The 26,491-nt window shown below is 47.1% G+C and overlaps 1 protein-coding gene across 1 annotated transcript in view; it reads left to right on the top strand.

Moving 5' to 3' along the window:
* The window catches only part of LOC142570757 (uncharacterized), a 54,102-nt gene extending 33,423 nt beyond the window's left edge, over window positions 1–20,679 (top strand). The window contains exon 3 of the mRNA XM_075679097.1: window positions 20,097–20,679. Coding sequence (XP_075535212.1) covers window positions 20,097–20,494 — 398 coding nt within the window. The 3' untranslated portion in view covers window positions 20,495–20,679. The remainder of the gene's footprint in view (window positions 1–20,096) is intronic.
* The last annotated feature ends 5,812 nt before the right edge of the window (window positions 20,680–26,491 follow it).

Raw genomic sequence — 26,491 nt, 5'->3', positions numbered from 1 at the left:
GGTCATTCCAGTCTTCACGTCAGGTATCAGAGAATCACCGCTAAACTACCGACCCATTTCTTTAACCAGTATCCCGTGCAAAATCATGGAGCATGTCATTTACACACATATCATGGACTTTCTCGATTCGAATAATTTCTTCAATCCTGCGCAGCATGGATTTCGCAGGGGTTTTTCGTGCGAAACACAACTGGCCATGTTTGCGCACGACTTACATGCAAAATTAGACTGCAATTTTCAGACTGACGGCATTTTTCTGGACTTCGCGAAAGCGTTCGACAAAGTATACCATAAACGCCTTCTACTCAAACTTTCAATGTTGAATCTTCACCCCGACATCATAAATTGGATCCGTGAATTTTTAAATAACCGCTCTCAGGCTGTTTTTGTGAACAATGCTACCTCTGCTTCCCTTCCAGTAACATCAGGCGTTCCGCAAGGGTCCGTCCTTGGCCCGCTTTTATTCCTTATATACATTAACGACCTACCAACTCATGTATCTTGTAATATCCGAATGTTTGCCGATGACTGTGTTATTTATCGCACTGTTGCCAACGCCTCTGATCAAGTAACCCTTCAAAGTGATCTTAACCATGTAAAGCAATGGTGCGGTGATTGGCTCATGGAACTTAACCGTCACAAATGCAAAACCTTATCTTTCAACCGCCGCCGCTTTCCACTTGTTTTTTCTTATGCGATTAGCAGCGTTCCTGCCGAAGCAGTTCAATCGTTTAAGTATCTGGGAGTCACTTTCTGCCATGACCTTTCTTGGGCTTTGCACGTCACTAACGTCATATCATCTGCAAATAAAACACTTGGATTTTTGCGACGTCATCTACATAACGCACCTAAGAACGTAAAATTGCTCGCTTATAAAACTCTCGTGCGAACAAAATTGGAATATGCTTCACCAATTTGAAACCCGCGACAAGTTTATATTCAAGACGCCCTTGAGTCACTTCAAAGCCGTGCCAGTAGATTCATTCATCGTTCGTATTCTTATGATATGAGTGTGTCATCACTAAAATTAGAATCTAATTTACCCCTTCTCTCATGTCGCCGTCGTATCGCCAGTCTTTGTTTATTCTATAAACTCTTTCATAGCTCGATGGGCATCCCGCTATACATTGTTCCACCAACACGCATATCTAACCGCACTGGTCATCCTCTTCAAGTCGCGCGCCCACGTGCACGCACCGTTACCTTTTCTACGTCATTTTTTCCTCGTACAGCAGCTGACTGGAATGGCCTTCCGGGCGACACCGCTGCCATCCCTTGTCCATCCACCTTCATAGAAAGGGTCACCAATCACCTTTCACCATAGATTAACACATGGTTTCTCCTTATTTCTGTGTAACCCACCCTTTATGTAATACCCCGTTACGGGGTCTTTAAGGAATAAAAATGAAATGAAATGAAATGACCGTTAGGGTTACAGAATATGGGTACCAAGAGAAGGGAAACGCAATCGAGTACGACAGAGGACAAGGTGGAGCGATGAAATTAGGAAATTCGCGGGCGCTAGTTGGAACCGGTTGGCGAAGGACAGGGGTAATTGGAGATTACAGGGAGAGGCCTTCGTACTGCAGCCTAATGATAAAACGGGCTGATGATGATTATGATGATGATGATGACGATGAAGAAATAAATTTTAGGGAAATATGAAAGGAAGTTTGATGGCCACATGTTTGATGCCAGTTAGACGCGAGCTTCAAATGTATATGACAGTGAATTTTTCGTAATAAGTGCTTATTCTGGCTAAAATTATGTAACCCTACGTGAAAATGCGGCGATCTTTGTGTTTCTTGATATTTCAGCGTAGAAGGGGGGGGGGGGGGTGTTCATGAGCAGGTTAATGTTGCCTGCGATCAACGAGGCTATTTTTAGTGAAAGAGTATGCAATCGGCAAGATATTAAGGTGGTGCGAGACTCTGAAAGGCGGCCTAAAAGAATTGGTATCAGAATAGTCGTAAACATGGATGTCCTTTTTAATTTTTTGATATGGTTTCAGTTATGGTACAGCTGTGGCTAAAGCTCAAAATCTTTAGAAAAATGCATTTCATGTCTTGCGCTGTTTGTGCATAGCTTTTTTCACAGAACCATTAGTCGCAGAGCTATCGAATTTTGCGAAGTGAAGGTCAAAGGTACGCTACACACGTTGATTTATGCTCATTTCAATGCATAAAAAATACTAGCGATCCGTTTTTCATTTTTTTTTGCATAGTTCAACTGCCGACATGACATGCTTTATATTAAAGCGAAGTATCATTTGCTTCCACCTTCAACTTTCTCACTGCTGCCGCGGTTGCTGCTGCAGCTACTGCTGTCTGACACACCGCGTCCGGGGGTGGGTTCACAGCGTATCTAAGCATGACAGGAGCGCGGCAGCGCGCAAAGGCGAAGGAGGTCGACGACTTGCGCGAGATGTCCCCTCAGCTGCAGATCGTGGTGTGCATGGCGCCGGAGGTACCTGTACGCGACAGTCACGTACAAAGAGCCGTTGTGGCTGCTCATGAGGCTATACGTACAATAAGCCCAGAGAAACGTTTCGAGGCTGTAGAAGTAAACAGGGAAGTGAGAAGGTGTGGTGGTTTTGAACGAGACGGGATCCACTTCAATCACAGACTTAGACGAGAAGTGGCTGGTGACAAGCTCATCACGTGGTTGCTTCTTTAGGGGGCCCACGGGCGCTCAGGAGGCCAGAGTAGGTAGTAATGAAGAAGGTCTCCTAGGGGAATATGGCCGCCAATAACATAAAAAGAAGGAAAACAAGGAGAGATCGCCGTGCAGTAGGCTACATAAATATGCAGCGCGGAAGAAGAACGGAAAAGTTGGTAGAGATTCAGGAGCAGTTAAATTGAGAACTAATAGGGGTGTATGCGGTTACAGAAATGCACCTTAGAGACACGGAAGAGCCGCCAGTGATTGAGAATTGTGTTTGAGAAGGGTGCAACAAAACTAAATCAGAAAGGAAGAAAGGGGGAGTCGGAATGCTCATCCATCAGGGAGCCAAATGGAAAAGCACCTTTGGTTATCAGGTACAATGAATGGAAGGAAAACTTTGCTGTGCGTAATACATTTCTGGACCGCGAAAAATTGCACAGAGAAGAATCAAGAGTTAGTGGAATGCCTAAGTGCTGATATTAAAGCTTTCAGGAATGAGGCCGATTAGGTGACACGAATGCCCACATACAGGATCAAGATGGCTATAGCGACAGCAACGGGAAGTCAATGCTAGATCTTTGTGAGCAATATATCCTCGTTATTGTGGATAAGGATGATATGGAATAACGAGAATAACCGGCAACAACAATTAATTACTGTCTCATGATAGAAAGAATTCATGATAAGTTGACAGAAATGGTCATTGACGAGGAAGGGTATAGCAGCATAGGGAATGACGATAAACGCATCATTTTGAAAATCGGATATGCAGTTGGGAAAGAGAGCAAGAAGTGCAGAATAGTCAGTGCAAATTTTAACACTGAAAAAATAACAAATATAGCCCGAAGAGTCGAGGAAGAACTTGGCAAATGGCCGAGCAAAGAGTGGGAATATAGTGAGCTTCTCAGTATAATTACGACAGAAATACGAAACGAAAAGCAACATGCTCGTTGGAAAGGGAAAAGGAAACAGAAAAGCTGGTTGAACAGGGAGATACGAGAAGCGATCGCCGAACGAAAGAAAGCATCCCGAGAGCACAGGCAGGCAAAGAAGGCGCAGATGCCGCAGGCTGAAGAAGCCAGAAAATGGACAATATGCCGGGAGAAAAATTTATGGTTCAAATACTCGTGCGAGCAAAGAAAAAAGTGAAAGTGAACGTTAGTGGCCAGAAATACGTGATAAAAAGAAGGCCGCACCTAGAATATTTTGGAACCACATAAACTTATGAGACAGGAAGTCTAAAACAATGCAACAACATATGCTTGATGAAGATGAAAACAGACTGGAAAGGGACGCGGCATTCAATTACATTCTAAAAATAACTGCCGAGTCTTTAAATGCAATGACGAGGTTGAATCCGAGAAAAAAAAGAGCATGAAAGAGAACGAGATGGAAAGAGAACTGGTACTGACAAATTGCAACTGGATGAAAGCCGAGGAGAAAATTCCTAAGCGCATAGCCAAAGCGCTGAGCGAGGTTCCCGTTAGGCTAATTAATGAAGTAGGACCAAAACGTAAGGAAGTCCTGTTGAAGGCAGTAGGAAAAACCTTAAAATATAGACGAATACTAGACAGTTGGCGAGAAAGTAGAATTAATTTAATTTATAAAGGTAAGGGGGAGAAAGATAGAATTCACTCGTAGAGAACGTTGACCATTACATCGGTAAAACACAGGTTAGCAATGCAGGCAATTCAGTTAAAGCTGCAAGCATGGGCAGAGAATAATGGCCATATTGGGAGAACTTCAAATTGGCTTCAGAATCGATAGGCGCCTGGATGATAACATATTTTTCCTTAGTCATTCTATTGAAATATCCAAAATAGAAAGGACACCGTAATGTGTGGCTTTTTTTAGACATTAGACATTCTGGAAGGGGAAGGCTTAGGTGACGATTGTCGACTACTTTTGAGAGATATTTACCTAGAAAACGCCATTTTCGTTGAATGGAAAGGGATGAGGAGCGAGGAGAAAGTTCATATCAACAAGGGACTGAGGCAGGGGTGCCCGTTATCCCTACTGCTGTTTATGATGCACAAGGTGAGTATGGAGAGTGCGCTAGAAGGAAGTAATATCACGTTTATTCTCTCATACAAACAGGCGGGTACAGAAATAGAGCAGCAGCTTCCAGGTTGATTTAATGCGGACGACAATGTGTTGCTAGCTAACTAGCTAACAGACAAAGTGGCATGCAACGTGTGGATAATATCTGTGGACAGAAAGGCGAGAATTCAGGTCCCAAATTTAGCACTAGAAAATCAGGTATTATGGTATTCAATGAAAACAGGGAACACACCAACAGATAGTGTCAATACAAACTCAGGAAATACCTAGGGTAAACGCATATAAATACTTTGGTATATGGACAAACGACGGCAATACATACATGGAAACTCAGGAAAAACAATAACAGCAAAGGGGAAGAGAAATGCAGCCATAGTGAAACACACAGCACTATGTGGATACAATAGGTACGAGGTGCTCCGGAGGTTGTGGAAAAGTGTAATGGTTCCAGGACTTACATTTGGGAAGGCGGTTGCTTGCTCGAAGTAAGGCGTACAATCAGGACTCGATGGCAGCCACAGGTTAGTGGGACGCCTCGCATTGGGTACTCACGGTAAGACTACAAATGAAGTTATGCAGGGTGACATGGGCTGGACGAGCTTTGAAGGCAGGGAAGCAAAGTAAGATTGATTATGAAGAACGAGTGAGGAGTATGGAAGAAAGTAAATGGGCTGGGAGATGGTCCCAGGTATTTGTACAGGAAAAACATTGATTCACGGTGGATGAAAAGAACCCTAGCAAGCTTACCAGCAAGTATGCAGTCGGCATAGTGAGCAACACAGAAACAAAGAACGTCAGGTGGAAGTCAGAGAGGCTGAGTTTATGTCATGGGTGGCGGCAATGGAAAAGAAACCTGCCATGAGTAACTGCTTAAGAGGAAAAAACGAAATGCGGGAAGAAGCAATTTACAATAGCTCAAAGGGAGGCTCATTACTTTTCGAAGCGAGGTCACGATGCCTTAGAACACCCACTTATAAAGCGAGATACAAACAGGGAGAAGAAGCATGTGCTTGCTGCGGTAAAGCAAGGGATGCGATGTAGCATGCTTTATTAGAATACGAATATATCAGCCAAGCGGTCAATTTAGGCGCCTCTGGCCTCCTTGAAGCCCTTGGGTTCAGGGAGACCAGAGGGAAACTAAACATGTCCGCAATAGTGATTAGTAAGAGGGATTGCAAGATTGCTGGAAGAAAAGTAGGGAAATGACAAACAACGGAGGCATACAGAAAGCAAAGTTCCAAGTAGGGGTTCATAAAGTTTTGTAATGAGAATTCACGGTGGGTATTTATTTACTTTTCTTCTTTTTACCATAGTGTTACGCGCGAACCGTTTACCTAAATACGCAAGCCACCTCAAGGGAAACGGCTGGCGTTTATTCCAGGAGCGGTCCAAAGGCAGCTTGCCGAACGTCGTCCTCTTTCTCCACCCCCCGTCCTTCTTTGTCATTCGCTCTCCTTCTGCCGTTTGTCACGAGAGCTCGTGACATTTCCTCATTGGCAGACGAAGCCCACCGGGCAAATCAATCAGTCGCTCGTTAATTGTAAGGCTTCAGGCGGGCAATGGGCGTGACTTGTGCTTTGGCCGAGTGTCGTCCACTGTTTGTGAGGCGTGCAATGCGATAGTTGGCTTTGCTAAGGCGTTCAAGTATAATGTAAGGTCCAACATAGTGTTCCAAGAAATTCTGGCAGAAGCCGCGCTTCCGTAATGGCGTCCAGAGCCAGGCAAGGTCACCAGGATCGAAATATACATGCAGGCGACGGCCGTCGTAGCGGATCCTTGATCGATCTCGCGAAGCGAGGGTGCTTAGCCGAGCGAAGCGTCGCGCTTCTGCTCGACAGGGATCTTGGTAATATAGTCATCTTCATGAGCGAAGTAAGGAAACACGGTGTCGAGCGTGGTTGCGTACTCCAGGGTAGCGTACCGTACTGCTGCAGAGAAGTAGCGACGCCTGCCTATCGAAGCTCGACCGACATTAGTTATTGGGCAGCGTGGCGTTGTCGGCGGGCTGCCGGCATCCGGTAGACCATGGCGACGAGCAAGGGCGAGACGATTTGCTAGTGCGGAACTTGCACGGTTTATTCAAACGTAGTTGAAAGTAAATAAGAAAAGCACGAAGTATCAAGTATGAAGTATAAAGTATCAAGTATACCACAAGTACATTTCGGAGCCCCTTAAATAGGCTCTCTACAAGTGTCGGCGGGATCTTGCTTCCGTCGATGACACGTGACAGGCACAGAGAGAGGGCCCCTCCTCCTGCATTACCGAGCACGGGCGGGAGAAGTCGATCCTCTTTTCGACGAATCCCGGGAGAAGGTCGGGTGAATGACCTCTTCGGCGCCGTGGGGTCCGACCAAGTAGAGGGTAGGAGGATAACGTATCGCCCGTGGTGTCCGACCAAGTAGAGGGTAGGGGGATGACGTATTGCCCTTGGCGTCCGGCCATACCTAACAGCATCTTCGGTGGGGGAGGAAGATACCGACGAGTAGGGGCCAGCAGCCGCTGTACGAGGGATCGGCGTTTCGGTGTCAGGATTCCCCGTAGAGGTCACGAACCCTTCGTTCCTAGCAGGTAGATTCCGGGGAGTGGTCATCCGTCCTCGTGGCGCTCTTGTCACTTTTCTCCTTGGTCCGGTCCGGTGAAATTGGTATTTGCAAGCCGGTCTCGCAACTTTTCGTCTCCTGCGTGCGCAAGCAATCACCCCAGAACAGTGCCGGACCCACAACCACAAAGCGGCGACCACAAGGCCACACTCCCCCAAGACACACCTGGCTTTAAAAAAAAAAAGGAAAACCCGCTACACCTTTCCCATTTCCTACGCGCGTCCCTCCCCCCTCAACACTAAAACGAGCCATTTATTGAAAGCGTTGGGACGCGGTTATTAAAATCAGCTAACAATCGGCTTCATTTCGGAAAAACATATGAATGCACGAAAGAAAATGCCACGGAAACCGGATGAGCATGGGGCTTTCGATACTCTAGGGGCAACGACTTAAACCGTCGGCATTGCCGTTAAGCTTACCCTTCTTGTAGCGAATATCGAAGGTGTACTGTGGAAGAGCCAAGCTCCAGCACAAAAGATGACCGTCTTTCGTAGACATGGACTGCAGCCATGTGAGGGGACAGTGATCAGTCTCTTTGGTGAATCTGGAGCCAGCGATATAGCAAGCTAGCTTCTGTACCGCCCAAACTAGGCAGGCGCATTCCTTTCCTGATGCACTGTATGCTTCCTCACGAACTGAAAGCTTTCTACTGGCGTACAGTACAGGGTGTTCGTTCTCGTCATCTCTCTTTTGACAGAGCACCACCCCCATACCCCTGTCACTGGCATCACACTGAAGAATCAATGGCTTAGAGTAGTCGGGCGCGTTCAATACTGGCTGATGCGTTGGTGCGTTCTTCAGCATACTAAAAGCCTTTTCTTTTGCGTCATCCCACTTTACCGTTTGTGGTTCTGTTTTTCTGAGAGCATCCGTTAAAGGACTCACAATCTCGGAATACCGCGGAATATATCTTTGGTAATAACCCGTCAAGCCAAGGAATGATCTGATGTCCCGCTTGGTGCGTGGTTGCGGGAAGTTGTCTATCGCGATCAGTTTAACCTCGGAAGGCCGACGATGGCCTTGCCCTATTACATGACCTAAACAAGCTACCTCCGCGCGCCCTAATTGGCATTTGGGAGCCTTAACAGTTAAGTTGGCCTCTCGTAGACGACACAACGCGGTTCGCAGGTGTTGCATATGGTCCGCCCATGATGAAGAAAAGATAGCTATGTCATCGAAATAGGGAAGTGCAAAGTCCTCCATTCCTCGTAGCACCTGGTCCATAAGGCTAGAGAAGCAATATGGCGCATTCTGCAATCCAAAACTCAGGACTTTCGGACGAAAGGTTCCCATCAGGGAAATAAACGCTGCAAGCCTGCTTGCCCTCTCGGTCAACGGAACCTGCCAATACCCTCTGACTAAATCGAGCGTAGAAATGAAATTAGCACTGCTCACTTTCTCAAGCCTTTCCTCGATATGCGGTATTGGACAAGTCTCGTCCATCGTGATTAAATTGAGCCTGCGGTAGTCGATACATGGCCGCGGCTCTTTTCCTGGGACCTCAACCAAGATAAGAGGCGAGGTATAATCACTCACTCCTGGCTCGATTACACCTAGCTCTAACATCTTGTTTATTTCAGCGGTCATGACTTCACGTTGACGAGGCGAAACGCGATAAGCTTTCGAACGAACTGGGTCCGACGAGGTTAACTCGATATCGTGAACGATCGCAGTTGTCCTGCCCGGTGTATCTGAAAATACGTCTTTAAATTCAAACACGAGTTCCCTCAGTTCGGTCCTTTGATTGGGATTCAACTCCGCCTGTTCTACTAACTTATCAATGGTCTCGTCAATGTCTTTTGTCTCCGTCACTGCTGTTAACTCTGGAAAGTCGACAGGCATTTCCTCGAGTTGGTTCAGGGACATGTTCACAATGGCTTCCCTCTGCTTGTAGGGTTTAAGTAGATTACTATGGTACACTTGGGGTGTCCTTCGTTTTCCCGGTACCGTGATTACGTAGTTTGTTTCAGATAATTTTTGAATTATGTCAACCGGTCCTTCCCATTGAACCTCTAGTTTGTTTTTCAACGAGGGTTTCAGGATCATTACCTTTTCCCCCATTTCAAAGCGTCGCGTGCGAGCCGTCCTGTCATAGTAACGCTCAGCCTTGCTTTGTGCTTTACGCATTTCCTGCTCAACAACCATCGTGGCAGGGCTTGCGTTTAACAACTTTCTCCTATATTCTGCCTCTCGCGACATTTCAGGCTCCGCTGCTTTCCTGGTTTTTTCATTAGCTGGCGTACTTTCCGTCTCATCCCCTATAGGGCTATCCTGTTCAGTACTGGTTGACGAATCAGCTGTCAAACATGTTTTCTCCACCACTGGACATCCGTACACTGCCTTGGAACGAGTTAAGGCTTGCACTGTTCCCTCACTAACCCCGATTCCCTTGCGTCGTAGCAAATCCTCTGATTGGTTAGAAAACAAATATGGATACTGCGGCGCGAGATGTGCCGAGACGGCGGCTTCATTGTCCAGTACTCCGAAAGGGCCTTCAATAAGAATTTTGGCAACCGGGAGACAAACACTGGAGGCCTTTACGGCTTGCCTTATCGAAGCACATTCCCCCGTGAGCTGGCCTGCCTCTACGTACGACGGATGCACTACGTCCATTGTGGCTGCCGAGTCGCGAACCACTCTACACGGTTTGCCATTTACCACGAGGTCTCGAATGTACGGTTCGAGCAAGTTCAGATTCTCTGCGTTACTACTTAGTGACATCAACACTAGTTTGGGATTTCTGCATCCGACGGAGATATGCCCCGTTTGCCGGCAGTTGTAGCAAACTACTGGTTTCTTGGCCTCGAAAGCCTTTTTCTTTTGCTTTTCTGCCCTCTGTTCGGGTGACTCCTTTTTTTCCTTCGCTGTCCTCGTCACTACTTTTCCCTGAATCTGATCTTTCATGTGTTCTATAGCGACTCGACTTTGACTATCGTTTTGGCTTGTCAGGTCTGCATTTATTCATCTCCTCTTTAGGAACTTCGCTGCCTTCGTCCGCACGGCGAGTTACGTACTCCTCAGCGAGATCGGCCGCTCTCGAAACAGTGTCTACGCCTGGCCTATCCTAAACCCAATACTTGATGTTTACTGGCAGCCGGCGGTAGAACTGTTCTAAAGCAACGCACTGCACTGTCCTTTCGGCGTCGCCGAGTGCACCCTCCTCTCTGAGCCATGCCTTCAGGTTTACCTCTAAGGTGTATGCAAATTCTGAGTATGACTCGCTTTTGGTCTTCTCGACTTCCCTGAACTTTCGCCTGAATCCTTCTGCCGATAATCTATACCTTTTAAGCAGCTTCGCTTTGACTTCATCGAAGTCCTCTGCTTCTTCTTTCCCCATGCGGGCGATAATATCAGCTACCTCACGTGGCAGCAACGTATAAAAGCGTTGCGGCCACGTGTTTCTCGCGAATTTTGCCTTCTCACACGTGCGCTCAAACTGTACCAGAAAAAGACCTATGTCCCCTCCTACTGCGTAGGGTGCCATCAAGTCTGTCATTCTTCGCTCGCTTTCACGTGCCTCTGTGCTAGGTCTTTCGCTATTTTGTGCTCTCAGAAGCTTAATCTCTAGGCGCTTCATTTCGAGTGCATCGCGTGCAACACGGTCGCGCTCTTCTTTTTCCTCTGGGCGCTTGCGCTCTTCTTTTTCCTCTAGACGCTTACGCTCTTCTTTTTCCTCTAGGCGCTTACGCTCTTCTTTCTCCTCTAGGCGCTTACGCTCTTCTTTTGCCTCTTTAATGCTCTCGAGGCATTCCGTCAGTTCCTCGTCGTCTGCCCCGGTCGCTTCGATCGCCTCAATGATCTCCGGCTTTCTTTTTGATTCGGCAATTTGGAGGCCCAACTCTTTGGCCAAGCTCAACAATTCCGGCTTCTTTAGTGCCTTCAAGTTCATGGCTGCCCTTAGTGCTGCTAAAGCTTCACTCTATACAACCTTGACGCACTCAAACTTCCGTCAACGGTTTAAAGAAAAATCACTGCTATGTACTTTCCAAAAATACGTAAAAGCCAAGTGATATCTCAGTGAAGAAAAGCCGTGCACTCACCACGTGCAGTCATGATCCAGACGCCTTCCTTCCGAACGTTGTTGCCAGGACGAACAGGCTACGATATCGTAGTTCTCGTCCAAGTTGAGGTCTCCAGGATTCCGTATCCCAATCGCTGCCAGTCAGTTTTTTGCGTACTCCAGGGTAGCGTACCGTACTGCTGCCGAGAAGTAGCAGCGCCTGCCTATGGAAGCTCGACCGACATTACTTATTGGGTAGCGTGGCGTTGTGGGCGGGCTGCAGGCATCCGGTAGACTATGGCGACCGAGCAAGGGCGAGACGATTTGCTAGTGCGAAACTTGCACGGTTTATTCAAAGGTAGTTGAAAGAAAATAAGAAAAGCATGAAGTATCAAGTATGAAGTATAAAGTATGAAGTACATCACAAGTACATTTCGGAGCCCCTTAAATAGGCTCTCTACAAGTGTGGGCGGGATCTTGCTTCCGTCGATGACTCGTGACAGGCACAGAGAGAGGGCCCCTCCTCCTGCATTACCGAGCACGGGAGGGAGAAGTCGATCCTCTTTTCGACGAATCCGGGGAGAAGGTCGGGTGAATGACCTCTTCGGCGCCGTGGGGTCCGACCAAGTAGAGGGTAGGGGGATGACGTATCGCCCTTGGCGTCCGGTCATACCTAACAGCGTGTAGCGAAGTGGCCGAGCGTAAAGCAGAAAGAACGCTTAGTAACCGGTGGTCTCATGTCTTGCGGTGTTGAATGAATAGGTAACAAAAGGCAAGACACTGTCCTAGTTCTTATGTGCGAAATCGACATACATTAATAGCATGTTGACAAGCGTTCTGTTTGTACGTTTAAGCAGACCATTGATTTGTGGATGGTATGGCTTCGAATGCCGGAAGCTAGCTGAATACAAACGAAGGGTCTCTTCAACTGCGGTAAATTGTCTCCCACGATAGCTAATTATAATTCGAGGAGGCCCGTGTCGGCGAATGATGGAGTATAATAGGAAAAGGCAGACTTCTGCTGCTGTTGCCGATGGCAGCGCTGCCGTCTCACAATAACTGGTCAAGTGGTCTACACCCCCAATAACCAAACGATTGCCGTTGGAGGATCGCGGGAAGGGGCCCAGGAGATCTATACCAACTTGTTCGAAATGGGCGCTGGAAGGCGTAACTGGTTGAAGTCGACCATGCGGTGTGCTTGGAGATCGCTTGTAACGCTGGTGTTCGGTGCAGCTGGCGACGTACCGTTCGGTATCGCGATACATCTTGGGCCAGTAAAATCACTCTTGAGCACGGTAGAGCGTTCTTGTAGAGCCAAGATGGCCAGAGGTTGGATCGTCCTGGATGGCGCAGAATTCTTCACTGCGGAGGCTCTTGGGGACAACCAAAAGGTAGCGCGCGCCAGTGGTCGAGTAGCTCTTCTTATACAGGACGCCGTCACGCAGGCGAAAGCGGCTATTTCCTGAAGGCTCACGTGAGGTCGCGAAGAGCGGCTGCAAACTGTCGTCGTCCTTCTGCTGTTCGGATATGAAGGTACCCATATCAGGAAATTCCGGAGATACAAAGGCGATGTATTGATCGAAGTTGTCAGCGTCGCATTCAGTCGTTGGAAGTCGTATCCGAGAGAGGAAATCAGCATCAGCGTGTCGTCGGCTGCTCTTGTACGAAACAACAAAATCGTACTCTTTGTAGACGTGGAGCACAACGCGCAAGTCAACCAGAAGGGTCCCGAAGATTCCCGAGCGAGCACAGTGAGTGATGATACGTGACCACCATGAAGGGGCGCCCGTACACGTAAGAACGAAACAGTTGTACCGCGAAGATGACCGCCAAGCACTCTTACTCGGTCACTGTATAATTACGCTTGGAGCGACTCATGGAGCTCTAGCGTGCGACATCACGTGTTCACTTCCGTCGATGCGCTGAACAAGCACAGCGCCGATGCCAACACCACTCGCGTCGGTGTGAACCACTGTAGATGCTGAGTGATCGAGGTGGCGAAGAATAAGCTGCGGCGTAAAGAGGAACTTTAATTGACTAAATGAGTTGCACTCTGTCGCCCACTCAAAAGGAACGCCTTTCTGGGGAAGGCGCGTAAGAGGATGGACCACGTCAGCAAATCTAGGAATGAATCGGCGAAAGTAGAAGCATAAGCCTAAAAAGTTTTGTAGCTGCTTCACACCGTGAGGTTCCTTAAATGCCTCTACAGCCGCAGTCTTTTGTGGGTCTGGTCGTATGCCTTCCTTATCGACCGGATATCCCAGCACAAGAGCTTGTCGTTCACCAAAATGGCACTTCTTCGAATTCAGGACAAGGCCGGCTTTCTTCAAGCAGTCCAGCACCAACTCCAGGAACTTGTTATGCTCACTAAATGTTCGCCCGAAGATCGCAACGTCGTCCAGGTAGCACATGCAAGCTCCCCATTTCAAGCCGCGCAGTATGGTGTCCATGAACCTTTTGAACGTTGCGGGAGCGTTGCACAGTTGGAATGGCGTGACGTTCAATTCAAATAATCCGTCAGGCGTTACAAATGCTGTTTTTTCCTTATCGTCACTGTGCATGGCAATTTGCCAGTAACCTGACCGCAGATCGACAGAACAGAAATAAGAGGTCGCAAAAAGGCTATTGATCGCGTCGTCAATTCGGGGGAGTGGGTACACGTCTTTTTCAGTAATGGCGTTCAGGCGTCGATAATCAACACAGAATTGCAATGTACCGTCTTTCTTTTTCACCAATATCATTGGTGCTGCCCAAAGGCTAGATTATTATTGGATTACTCCTTTGCTTAGCATTTCTTCGACTTGATGTCTGATTATTTTGTGCTCTGCGGGCGACACACGATAGGGTTTTTGTCGAATCGGTTGGGCAGACCCTGTGTTGATGCGGTGATGCGGAAGCAGGGATTGATGGCGGGCTGTCGTTCTGCGCGAAGTCGAATGCTGAGGAATGTTTTGCAAGGAGGGCTACCAACGTCTCACGCTTACGGTCACTGAGTGATTTAGTGACTATGCAAAGGATCTTTGAATTCACAGAGCGCATGTTACCAGCTTCTCCTGTGTCCGTATATTATGTAAGCCCTGCCATGGGTATCGACGAGTCTTCTTGAAGTGCGGCAAGCTTTAAGCCTAGAGGCAGCACCGTTGCTTCAGTAGAACAATTTATCACCCACAGCTCTATGCATCCATTCAGCACCGACAGCATGCAATGCGGAACCAACACATTTTTCTTAAGGCAGTTCACATGTACAGAATCCCCTGCAGCATCAAATGGATTGCAAGTTGAACAAACAGAAACACGTATCGTGGATAAAGTGGGCACAACTGTATCCTCGGAAACAGAAAGCACACTTTCCTGGCGAGAGTCGTGACGTTAGCTAGCTTTCCAAATTTCGGTGGAATTCAACGAGTCTCCAGTGTTTCGAACGTACAGCAGTGCCCCATCACGTCTGATACGGTTTCAAGCTGTCTTTTCCAATGAGGAAGTTATATACGTCTTCCGCGATTCCCTCTAAAGGGTGCCACACCTTATCTTCTTCTGATATTCGAGGATTTACGGTCTTGAACAAATTTACAACTTCCTCAATAAATGTGGTGCATGTCTCTCCGGGGACCTGGGCCCTCTGAGCTAACTTTAATTCCGCTCGTTTCTTCTTAGCATCCGAATCGCCAAAACAATTCTTGATCTCCTCAACGAAACAGGCCCAGGTAGTTAGTGCGTCCGCATGGTTGTCATACCAGACCATCGCCGTGTCGGTCAAAAAGAAGGCAACGTTCCTCAGTTGGGAGGCACCATTCCAGTGACTGTACTGGCTTACCCGCTCATAATGGCTGAGCCACTCATCGCCATCTTGCGCTGCCTTTGCGGAGAACGTACGTGGCTCTAGGTAGTGCTGAATCGGTGCTTATCCTGCCGATGCAGTATTAAAAGCACCTTCGTCTCGAGGCATGATGGTGGCCGAGGGCAAAAGACCGGCAAGGCGGCGACTTCTACGAAGGCCTTGTACTGGTGGCTCCGTTGTCGGTAGTGTGTGTTAGCCCGCACCTCCACCAAAAGTTACGCGCGAACCCTTTACTTAAATATACAAACCACGTCAAGGCAAGCGGTTGGAGTTGTTCTGGGAGCGGTCCAAAGGTAGCCCGCCGAACGTCGTCGTCCTCTTTCTCCCCCCCATCCTTCTTTGTCATTCGCGCTCCTTCTGCCCTTTGTCACGAGAGCTCGTGACAATAGGTAGGACATAAGGCAATGTAATAACAAGAGCTTGGTGGCGCAACCCACCACCCCCTTCCAAAGGGAACGCTCATAACATCCATCCATCCAGTGACGCGATAAACTCGTTTGAACCTTTGCCCCGCGTCGAATGTTCACAATGCCCTCTGGAGCTCCCTGGGAGTCAACACATTAGCCTCTTGTCAGCTGTAATTATCCGTGACCCCTCGCAAGACCACTGGAGGAATTTCAGGACTTACCTTTTCACTATCGTGCAAGGCCAGAGGGAAGCTACATATAATAGTAGAGAGGAGGGGGAGAGGAGACAGAGAATGGGTGGAACTGACGAAGTCGCGAAAGCCTTGCCACTTTTCGCTCGCAGTTCCCCTACAAGGAGGGACGGGAAAAAGGTGTCGTGAGAAGGCAAGGAAACGCTACTACTATAGGCACTAGAATGGTTACGGGCAAACGGTGCAAATTTAAGTTCAAGGTATGGTACGCTACGTTACTGCTATTTTTGAAAAATAAACGCTACGCCAAATTCTCAAGCGTGCAACTTGCGCAGGGCGTGCAGAAGCAGAGCCGCATTAAAGTGAACCGTAGGGTCTAGGCAGCACTACTGAAGTGGTTGACCGTCAAATCAACATTTCTGTGCCCGCCGTGGAAGCTTTGCAGCTGTGGCATTGGTCGGGGGTATAGTCCCGGCCTCGGCAGCTACGGCGGCGAAATAAAGAACACTCGCGCACTCAGATTTAGGGACATGTTAAAGAACATCCAGGTGTCAAAATTAACCCGGAGTCCGCCACTATGGCGTGCCTCATAATGATATTGTGGTTACGGAACGTACACCCAACAATATGTTCGGCCCTTTCAGAGGTTATGAAATATGGCGGAGGATAACGCCTCAGGCAAACACCTCCCCCTGTGTGTTCGGTTTACTACGCCGACAAAAAACTGTGGCGTACGCAAGGCAACGTTTAACAACAACTCACTGCTCTCGTATTGCCTTAAATTCTGAGGAAATTAAGCATTCGCCGTCAACATCACCGCTCACTATATTCAATCAAAGCAAGCAGCACAAGAACATTCGCATGCATTGATTGCCCCAGTACATGGGATTCGCATGATTTTTTATTTCCTCAACTGCAAGTGGCTTGCTAATATTCATTCTATTTTCAAAGTTGCGCTGGGCACTTACTCAAATATATCACAAAATGTCTTTCACATACGCCCGGCTGTTATTTAGAGGAAGGTAGGAAACTGTCATAAAATCGCATTCTGAGAAAAATTAAAATGGAGCGCTTGTAGAAAGGAAAACTGAACCGCAAGCTAGGAGGCCAAAGAAGGAGAGGTTGCGGGGGGGGGGGGGGGGGGGGGGGGGGGGGGGGGGGGGGGGATTTATGTTCTTATTCTTGCTTTTGTGCCAAACAAACCGAAGCCGTATAGGTTCGCGTGTCTTTCTGGTGCTTCCGAAACAGTGCTGTGAGACTGCTAGATTTATCAAAATATCCTCAGAATTACACTCTTTTAGTGTGTGGTCAGCCTTGCTGTAGCCTTTCTCTTTTTTTTCTTCAATCCTTCCTTTCTTGCTCTCCGTCGGCTTTCAGTTTGAAATCTCTTTTTCTACCCGTCACGAGTCCATTGATAGAGTGCAGAGAGAAACATAGAAGAGTCAAGCAGTGACCCGTATGTCCTTTAGCACCTCTGCGCAGTTGAAGTTGCAGTAAAACTTATGTTTTCGCGATAGCCTTTGCGTTTTCTCATGAGCAACGCCAAAAAAGGCACGAAATAGGACCTTGATGAGCGCGAGGTATTGTACGAAGAGGCCGCGCCAGTAAGAACAAACAAAAGAGCAGCGGACGAGATCCACAGAACCTCCCCCCCCCCCCCGATTATGGTACGATGCACTACATAAAATAGAAAATCTCAAAATCGAAAACCAAAAGTTGTGTTGAGCACAAGTTGATTTCATGCCATGAAAGCTTCAGAAGAAATGAAGTACCAATGACGGGGCACGCCCACTTTCCGGTCTATCGGACAATGAAAATAATTTCATTGAGTATTTTAAAGTCACGCATCCCAAAGTGATAGGTATTTTTTAAAAGCTGAGGACATGGGTACTATGGTAAGAACGCAAAATATTAAAATTGATCATTTGGACCGAACAAGAAGTCGGGTAAGCAGATGGATATGAACTGAAAGTTATTATGAGAACGGGCATACGGTTCTGAAGGTAGTACAAGGATGTCAGGGGCGCTAAGTCAGTGCCTTCTCATGATAATAAACGGTAGTTAAGGGGACGATGCAGAAAAGCGTTGTAGAGAGAGATCAAGATGTGCTATTCAAAATTAAGAGTGAGCCTTGATTAGCACGCATAACTCAAATGCAATTTTGCGAGTCAGTCTTCTGGTGTGAACAATAAATTTCAATTGTGGGACCAATAGAACATCATGAAATTTTACGCAACATGACCAGGCGATAAGATGAAGCCTTAAGAGCAGCTCACTTGTGCTGTCTGCTTTAGATACGAGTGAAAAAGCATGCATTTAGTTTTCGCCACTTTTACTTCGAGACAATTATTACGGCACCGTGTACAATGGTTCGAAAGTCCACGTTCGGTATTGCTGTAAGGTTAATTAAGATATTATGACATGAATAAAGTGTCTTGTCATCGGCGAAAAAAATGCAATAGCAGTGGCTGATACAAGTAGGTAAATCTATTACATGCAGTGAAAAAAAAACCTGACCGAATGTAGACCTCTGAATAATTGCTACCGGAAACGATAAGCTATCTGCATATTTGACTACGTGTGCACGTTCGATTAAGCAGCTGCGTAGAAGCTTTCCAATTCCTAATCATTCTAGTTTTTAAGAAGCGTGTGTAATCCTGCCAAATATACTTTCGCTAAATCAACGAAAAAGCTTGCTGCCGAAAGCCCCTTGTCATTATACGTTTTTATTTCGTTCGTGAAGTCTAGTAATGCAAGTTATGTTAAATAAGGGGGGCAAAAATCAAATTGCTCATGTGATGGAGCCTAACTTTCCAAGACAGTGTTTTATTCGATTTCCTAAGAATTTCTGAAATAATTTACTCAAGAACGGCTGTATAGCTTAGGTCGACAAGAAGCGAAATTATTATGCCGACCCTTTTTAAACATTGAAGCTGCCTTGGCCTTTTGAAGTTGTGGAATCACCCCTGTTTGACATGTTTTATTCTTGAGCTTGTCGACAACATGTAATATGTCACGACCTTAGCAATAACTGGTTGAAGATTATCTATACCTAGCCCCGTTTTTTTAGCTTTAATACCTCGTGATAAACTTCATCTGGTGTGGTAGCAAAAAGACAAAAACGACTGAAGCCGACATGTGGAGAAGAGTTAATCCTTGTCGAAGAAGGAAAACTTACAACTAGGTGCTTTTGCCAAGCACTTGGTTGTAATCGATTCCAGCTTCTCCATGACGGCCCAGACTCCGAACGTCTATGCCGCAGAGAAGAGATAAGATTAGGTATTCGTAAAAAGTTATCCATTTTCCACCTGCAAATTAACTATAGTTTCTAGCAATGAGCAACAATAAACGCGAAGAAATACTGTCACATTTCGTTATTGTAACCAGCTATAATGAATGAACCAAGGGGAAGTAGCGCGCTCAAAGGCATCGGTTGGTCTGACGACGACGACGAGCTCACTACAGGTCTGCCCCGAATCTACGTTGTACCATTTTCCTTCGAGAATGTATATTTAGGGTCGCCCATCTTGCGCCGCTGACTTGGTTTATTCGGACAGCGATTATACACGTAGGCTCTACGCCAGTAAGCGACGTCAGCATTAGCGCCATCGTCTTCGTGTCGTCCCATTGTCAACGGCACATGAGTCGCTCGCTTGCGGTGGCTCAGAGGTTGTCTAAAGACGTGGAGGCGCCCTTTGACAGGAAAGACAACCAAGCGAAGTAGAAGTAGCGCCGACTCTCCGCTCAGTCGGCTCGGCGACGGATGCCAGCTACGGCTGGCAATAGCTTGTTGTGCGCACGCATGCTGCGAGAACACTGACGTTGCCGCTGAGCTGCAGTGCGCATGCGCATTGGTCTGGAGGGGACCGGGAAGAAAACGACGAGCTAAGATTTCACTGGGCGCTGACTAACGCTATACACCATCCAGGTGCTTCTAAAGGGCATTATGATCACAAGAGACAACCAACCAGCAGCTCTGGCTATTGGACTTAACCAAACCATGGCGCCTAAAACTCTGGAAGAACGCCACCACACATATTGTCATCACCCTCCTCGTTTCGCAAGCTTTATACGGCCTCAAAATGGAACGCAACCTCGCAAGACTTACATATTTGCTTGCACACCGCACAGCCTTTCCCTGTTATTTCAGTAGATAAAATTAACTTACATGCAAATTTTATTGGAGGTCTACTCAACAGTTCTTGCTTCGGGACCTCCTTGCTATCTTTTCTCATGCATTTGTTTCTAATGTGATATTAATCAATAGACTGAAACCGAACCCATACTCTATGCGTAAAGTGGGATTTCTTTGACGCACGTCTTCCTCTTCGACAGGTCACTTTAGGGTTGTGGATCGAGCCGACTTGGAGGCAGCCGCGGGTCGGTCGAGCAGTGAACGAACGCTTCTTCGACACCGCGGCAGCACGGCGACGTTGCAGCGTGGCTGCGCGTGCCTGGGCTACTGGGCTCAGGGACTCTTGGCAGGGCTGGAGCTCTGGCAGACAGCGGCCACCTTGCAGGAGGGCGCCGAGCTGGAGCCGCCAGTGCTCAGCCTTCTCGCCTACCTGCTGGGCGCCGTGGGCCTCGTCTCAACGCTGGACAGGTGCCGCAAGGAATTAGTGGCGCATGCGCGGCCAGCACTTGTCCTGGGCTTCTTCGAAGGGCCGGATAGTGCCACGGTCCAACGGCTCGTTTCCCGTTTTTTTTTCCCTTGGCACCATGCAGTTTGCTAGGCTATCGGTACAAATGTTTTGCCTGCCCTGAACACAAGCGGAAATTGTGAGCTCCGAGTGACGCCGAAAGATTCAAGCACACCGCTACATTCGTATTCTGCCACCTCTGTTATCATAGACGCGTACGATGGTTCATTACATAAGAACTAAAAAAATTTGGAGGACGCTTATGCTTCGCTTTTATGAGTGAAACGCGATAGCACTCAAAGATCCCCGAGTGCTTCTCACGCTTCCCGGCCACTGCAGCGTACGTAGCCGTAACGGTTACCGGGAAGCGCTTGCGGCGAACGCTATGCACGAAGGCGGGCTTTCTGGTCGAAACGCGGCCCCTTGCGTGAGCCTCGCTGCGGCGGAGGCGAGCGCCATCTGGAGCGTTTCAAGGACACGGGCTCCGTGGCTTCCGAGATATTCGCGCGCCGGCGCGCGCAAATGGCTGACTCCGTGATCGGTCTACGGATGGCAGAAACTCTAGAAAGATTTGTTTGAGTTATCGCGAAACAGAATTATGTTTTCTCGTATATTCAAATTACAATCCGATGCTATCATGTCTGTAGGTTGTGCCCAGGAAAAACAGGGGGAAGGCGGAAGATGTAAATTCAAGACGATGAGCAAAACGAGAACAAGGAGAAAGCGGGAGCCGAAGTACCGACAAGTCGACTTGTCTTCGTGAAGGCGACATATGCTATATATAGTATATATAGGTATATTTCTTCTAAAGGGGAGATAAAGGGGACAATAAATAAAAGGAAAAAAGAAAGACGATGAAAAAGACGAAAGAAAATAAAGAAAACAAGAAAGAGAAGAAAAAAGAAGAAAAAACACTGAGCAAACAAACTAAGCGTTTGGTTGCTTAGTGTTTTGTTTTATTCCTTTTTCTCTTTTTCTTTCTTTTTTCTTTCGCTTACTTCGCCTTTCTTTCCATTCTTTTTTCTTTTCTTTATTTATTCAATTTTAGTATTTCCTTTTATATTTTTTACGAGCAGCGGTTTCTGCCGCTCCTTCTATTATAGTCCTTAAGGTTATCGGGATCTTAATGCTATTATTATGGTGCTTAATGCTACTAGTATTGCCCCTAATACCATTAGGCCTCTTATGCTATCGCTCTAAAATCTCAGAGCGGTTAGCAGCAGCTTGATGTTTCCTCTGATCGAAGTGTCAATCATGAAATGCTCCTCCGCGGTGCGTACGTACACGGCTGCAAAAACGGAGACTCTGTGGTCGATTCGTTCTCCCACTTATTCGGTCTTGCGTGTTTCCGTTTGTATTCCCGTCAATTCTATTGTGAGGTTGATGCATCTCTCCTTTATGTCTCTCTTACTTTTGGTGAGCGCGGCGGAAACAGGGTCAGCGATTCCTTCTATGCGCGAAGTGTAAAAACCATGTCTCACTGCTCGCAAACGGCAGTGCTGTAGCTTAAATAAGGTATCGCATTCCTGATTTGCCAGCGTATAGGTTTGAAGCGTTCCCGGTATGGTAAGGGGCCCGTTCCACCATTTCTTCCTCCTCGATAGCTCTGCAGAGTAGAAGGGCACTGAGATTTTTTTTTACAACGTGATCGCGGCACGTACAGATTAACGCCTGCTTCATTTCCGCCGCGGGTCGATCCGGCGTTGCACTATCTTTGGTATCGCCCCACGTATGGGGCGTTTCTTGCTTACCACGCCAACGACACGAAAATTTCCTTGGACGGTAGAGGTATAGAACTTCGCTGTAAAAATGGACGACGTTCTCTGGTTGTAAGCCTACATACCTGGAAATTTGTTTATACAGATCTCGCAAGTGTATTCGGGGAACCTAATGCTTGAATAGACGTTAGCGCTGTACACTCCATAACATTACAAATGTTTAAGAATTTATCCGCAGCAACTTACGAGGCGCGCAGCCGAAGCGGGCTTTCTTTGATGATAAGGCTGTAGGGCCCTGTGGGCTGGACTTCTCCGCGATAAGATAGCCTCGCCGCCTGCAGGATTATCTGACTGAGCTATGTTGGAGGCTCGGTTGCTCGGATGCTCGGATTTCCAGGCTTGGAGTGGCGACTGAGACCGGCAAAAGACGCCGTGAGCCAGTGGGGCTATACTAATCCAGGTACAACCAAATTAGGAATGCCTACTACGCTTCAACAAAAGGCCCTCCCTCACCAGAACAGGAATTGGCCTCCCTGGTGCAGTATTCGGCCACTACCTCCCAAATGACTCATTCGATCAACCAATGGCCTCAGTCCCCAGCAGCTGCGGAGCCCATGACCAAGACGGCAGCCAGACCTGTAGCACAGAAGAGGGTGCTAAGAATCTCTAGACCCGGACAGGCCTCCAATGGAAACTGACCCTGTCAACCTTTAACACCCGTACTCTGTCGAGTGAGGCTAGCTTAGCAGGACTCTTTGAAAAACTATCAGACATTGTTTGGGATATTATTGGACTTAGTCAGATTAAAAGAACTAGTGAGGCTTATATAGTGCTGACTAAAGGCCATGTCCATTCTTACAGAGGTCTTCCAGATAAGAAGCAATACGGGGTAAGATTCCCCAATACATAAAGACGTAGCGGGCAACATTGATGAATTCCACAGCATTAATGAGAGGGTAGCAGTAGTTGTAATAAATCTTGATAAGAGGTATAGATTAAAGGTAGCACAAGCCTACGCTCCAACATCCAGTCACGATGATGAGGGAGTAGATCAGTCTTATGAAAATTTTGAATTAGCGATGACAAAAGTGCAATCTTAGTATACTGTAGTAATGGGTGACTTCAATGCAAAAGCGGTGACAAATCAGGCTGGTGAACAAGCAATTGGATACTACGGCATCTATTCTAGGAACACTATAGAGAGGAGCGATGTTGGCAGAATTCGTGGAAGGAATAAGCTCCGAATAATGAATACCTTCTTCAGGAAGCGTAGCAGCAGGAAGTGGACCTTTAAAAGCCCTAATGGAGGAACAAGAAATTTCATACTTTCTGCCGATCCCAGCCTAGTGTAGGATGTAGAAGTGTTAGGTAACGTAAAGTGGGCAGTCATCATAGGTTAGTGAGGGCTAGGATTCACCTCAGTTTGAAGAGAGAAAGGGTAAAATTGGTCAAGAAGAAACAGGCCAACCTAGACGCAGTAAGGGTAAAAGCAGACCAATTCAGGCTGGTATTTGCAAACAAATATGCAGCCTTAGAACAAAGAGATCAAGATGACATAGAGGTGGTGAATGAAGAAGTAACTAGGCTGGCTTTAGAAGATGCAAATGAATTGGGAGGTAAGGCAGCAAGGCAATAAGTCGGTAAGCTCTCCCAAGTAACAAAATACATAATAAAGAAGCGATAAATAATGACAGTGTCCAACTCAAAAGATCAGATAGAACTCGCGGAACTGCCAAAACTCATGAACAAGGAGAAGATACGGGATATTCGAAATTATAACGTAAGAAACACCGAGGAAGCAGTAAAAAAATTGAACGCAGCATGAAATCGGTGAGAAGGAAACTTGGTATAGGGCAAACCGAGATGTATGCACTGAGAAATAAGCAGGGGAATATCATCAGCAATCTCGAAGGTATCGTAAAAGCAGAATTCTATACAGATCTGTACAGTAACAGTGCCCAGGGGAGCCACGATAAATCCATTCGAAGCAGTAATGAACAGCTTGCAGAGACTCTTTAACTAGCGATGAGGTTAGAAAGGCCTTCATAGACATGAAATGGGGGAAAGCTGCATGAGAAGATGGAAGAACAGTCGATTTATTCAAATATGGAGGAGACAAAATGCTAGATAAACTGGCGGCTTGCTACACGATGTGTCTATCGATATCAACGATTCCAGAAAACTGAAAGAATGAAAACATTATACTAATCCACAAAAAGCGAGACCTTAAGGAATTGAAAAATCATAGACCCATTAACTTACTCCCAGTATTATATAAAATATTGACCTAAATATTATCCAACAGAATAAGCTCAACACTGGACTTTAGTCATCCAAGGGAAGAAGCTGGCTTCAGGAAGGGATACTCTACAATGGACCTTATACATGTCATTAATCAGGCAATCGAGAAATCCGCAAAGTACATTCAGCCTCTCTATATGGCATTTATAGATTACAAAAGGACATTTGATTCAGTAGAGATACAAGCAGTCATAGAGGCATTACGTAATCAAGGAGTACAGGCCGCTGTTGCAAATGGGTCGCAAGCCCCAATGGTAGCGTTGGCCTGGCGGCCTGGGGCACAGCTGGAAGCATCCGAAGGTCCTGGCAAAGGATGAGTCGACTGTTAACAGAACAATTTGTTTATTCTAGCATCGCAAAAGAGCGGCCGGTCAGGTCGACCGAAGTGGAGAAACGGGAGACCACGTTACTCGACTGAATAAATCGAAGCTTCTCTGTTGGCGTCCGGGGGCAGCTGCTTTTATACTCTCGGAGGCGAGGGCTAGAAGCAACGGCTCGCAAGAGGCGCACGTGACGGCGGCGCACGGACACGTTGTGACAAGAAGTGACGTATCCGCCGGGCCGGCGCCGATCAGACCTCCTCGCTTCACAGTTGGGGAGCTCCTCTCCCCGGTCGCCGCGCTTTGACAAGCGTGGGCACCAACACACACACACACACACACACACACACACACACACACACACACACACACACACACACACACACACACACACACACACACACACACACACACACACACACACACACACACACGCACGCACGCACACGCACGCACACACAGACACACACACACACACACACACACACACACACACGAAGAAACGTGGCATTGAAACATGCCTGGACGCGCTCAGCAGGAGGCGTTGGGACAGCGCTGAACTGGCCAAAATGTGCGCCGCTGTGAACGAAGCCACGGCGTCCGTTGCATCCGCGCCGGCTATACCGCACGTCGGAGGCGAAACGTAACATCGCTTACGTAAATACCTTGGAAAATATCTACAGAGGTTCCAGAGCTACCTTAATTCTCCACAAGAAAAGCAGGAATATTCCTGTGAAGAAAGGAGTCAGGCAAGGAGGCACAATCGGTCTAATGCTATTCACTATTCACTAGTGTTCAAGCTATTAAACTGGGAAGGCTTAGGAGCAAAGATCGACGGCGAATATCTCAGCAACCTTCGATTTGCAAATGATATTGTAGTGTTCAGCAACACTGGGGACGAGTTATAAAAAAAGGATTTAATACAACAGCAGAGAGAGTGTAAGGGTGGGGTCGAACATTATTGTGCAGAAGACAAAGATAATGATCAACAACCGGGCCATGAAACAAAAGTTCAGGATCGCCAGTCAGCCTCTAGAGTGTGTGAAGGAGTAGGTTTACCTAAGTCAACTAATCACAGGGAACTCTGATCAGGAGAAGGAAATTCACAGAAGAATAAAGATGGGTTGGAGCGCATAGGGCAGACAATGACTGCTCCTGGCTGGAAGCTTACCATCATCATTGAAATGGAAGATGTGCAATCAGTGCATTTTACTGGTACTGGCATATGGGGCAGAAACTTGGAGACTGATAAAGAAGCTTGAGAACAAGTTAAGGACCACGCAAAGAGCGATGGATCGAAGAATGTTAGGCGTAATTTTAATAGACAGGAAGATAGTGGTATGGATCAGGAAGCAAATAGGGATATCGGATCTTCTAATCGGTATTAAGAGAAGGAAATGGAGCTGGGCAGGTCATGTAGAGCATAGGTTGGATATCCAGTGGACCGTTAGGGTTACAGAATGGGTGCCAAGAGAAGGAAAGAGCAGTAGAGGACGGCAGAAGACTAGGTGGGGCGGTGAAATTAGGAAATTCGCGGGCGCTAGTTGAAATCGGTTGGCGTAGGACAGGGGGATCGCAGGGAGAGGCCTGCGTCCTGCAGTGGACATCAAATATGCTGGTGATGATGATGATGCGGTCGATATAACTATCCTTTATGTTCTCTCAAGTGAGGCGCTTTACTGCTTTCTTCATTTGTTTTTCCCTTTCTTTCTTTTTCTCTTTTTATAAGGTAAAATACACACATAAAATAC

Source organism: Dermacentor variabilis, chromosome 2, assembly GCF_050947875.1.
Source record: "Dermacentor variabilis isolate Ectoservices chromosome 2, ASM5094787v1, whole genome shotgun sequence".
In the NCBI taxonomy this organism is placed as follows: domain Eukaryota; kingdom Metazoa; phylum Arthropoda; class Arachnida; order Ixodida; family Ixodidae; genus Dermacentor; species Dermacentor variabilis.
This window is presented reverse-complemented; position numbering and strand designations above follow the sequence as displayed.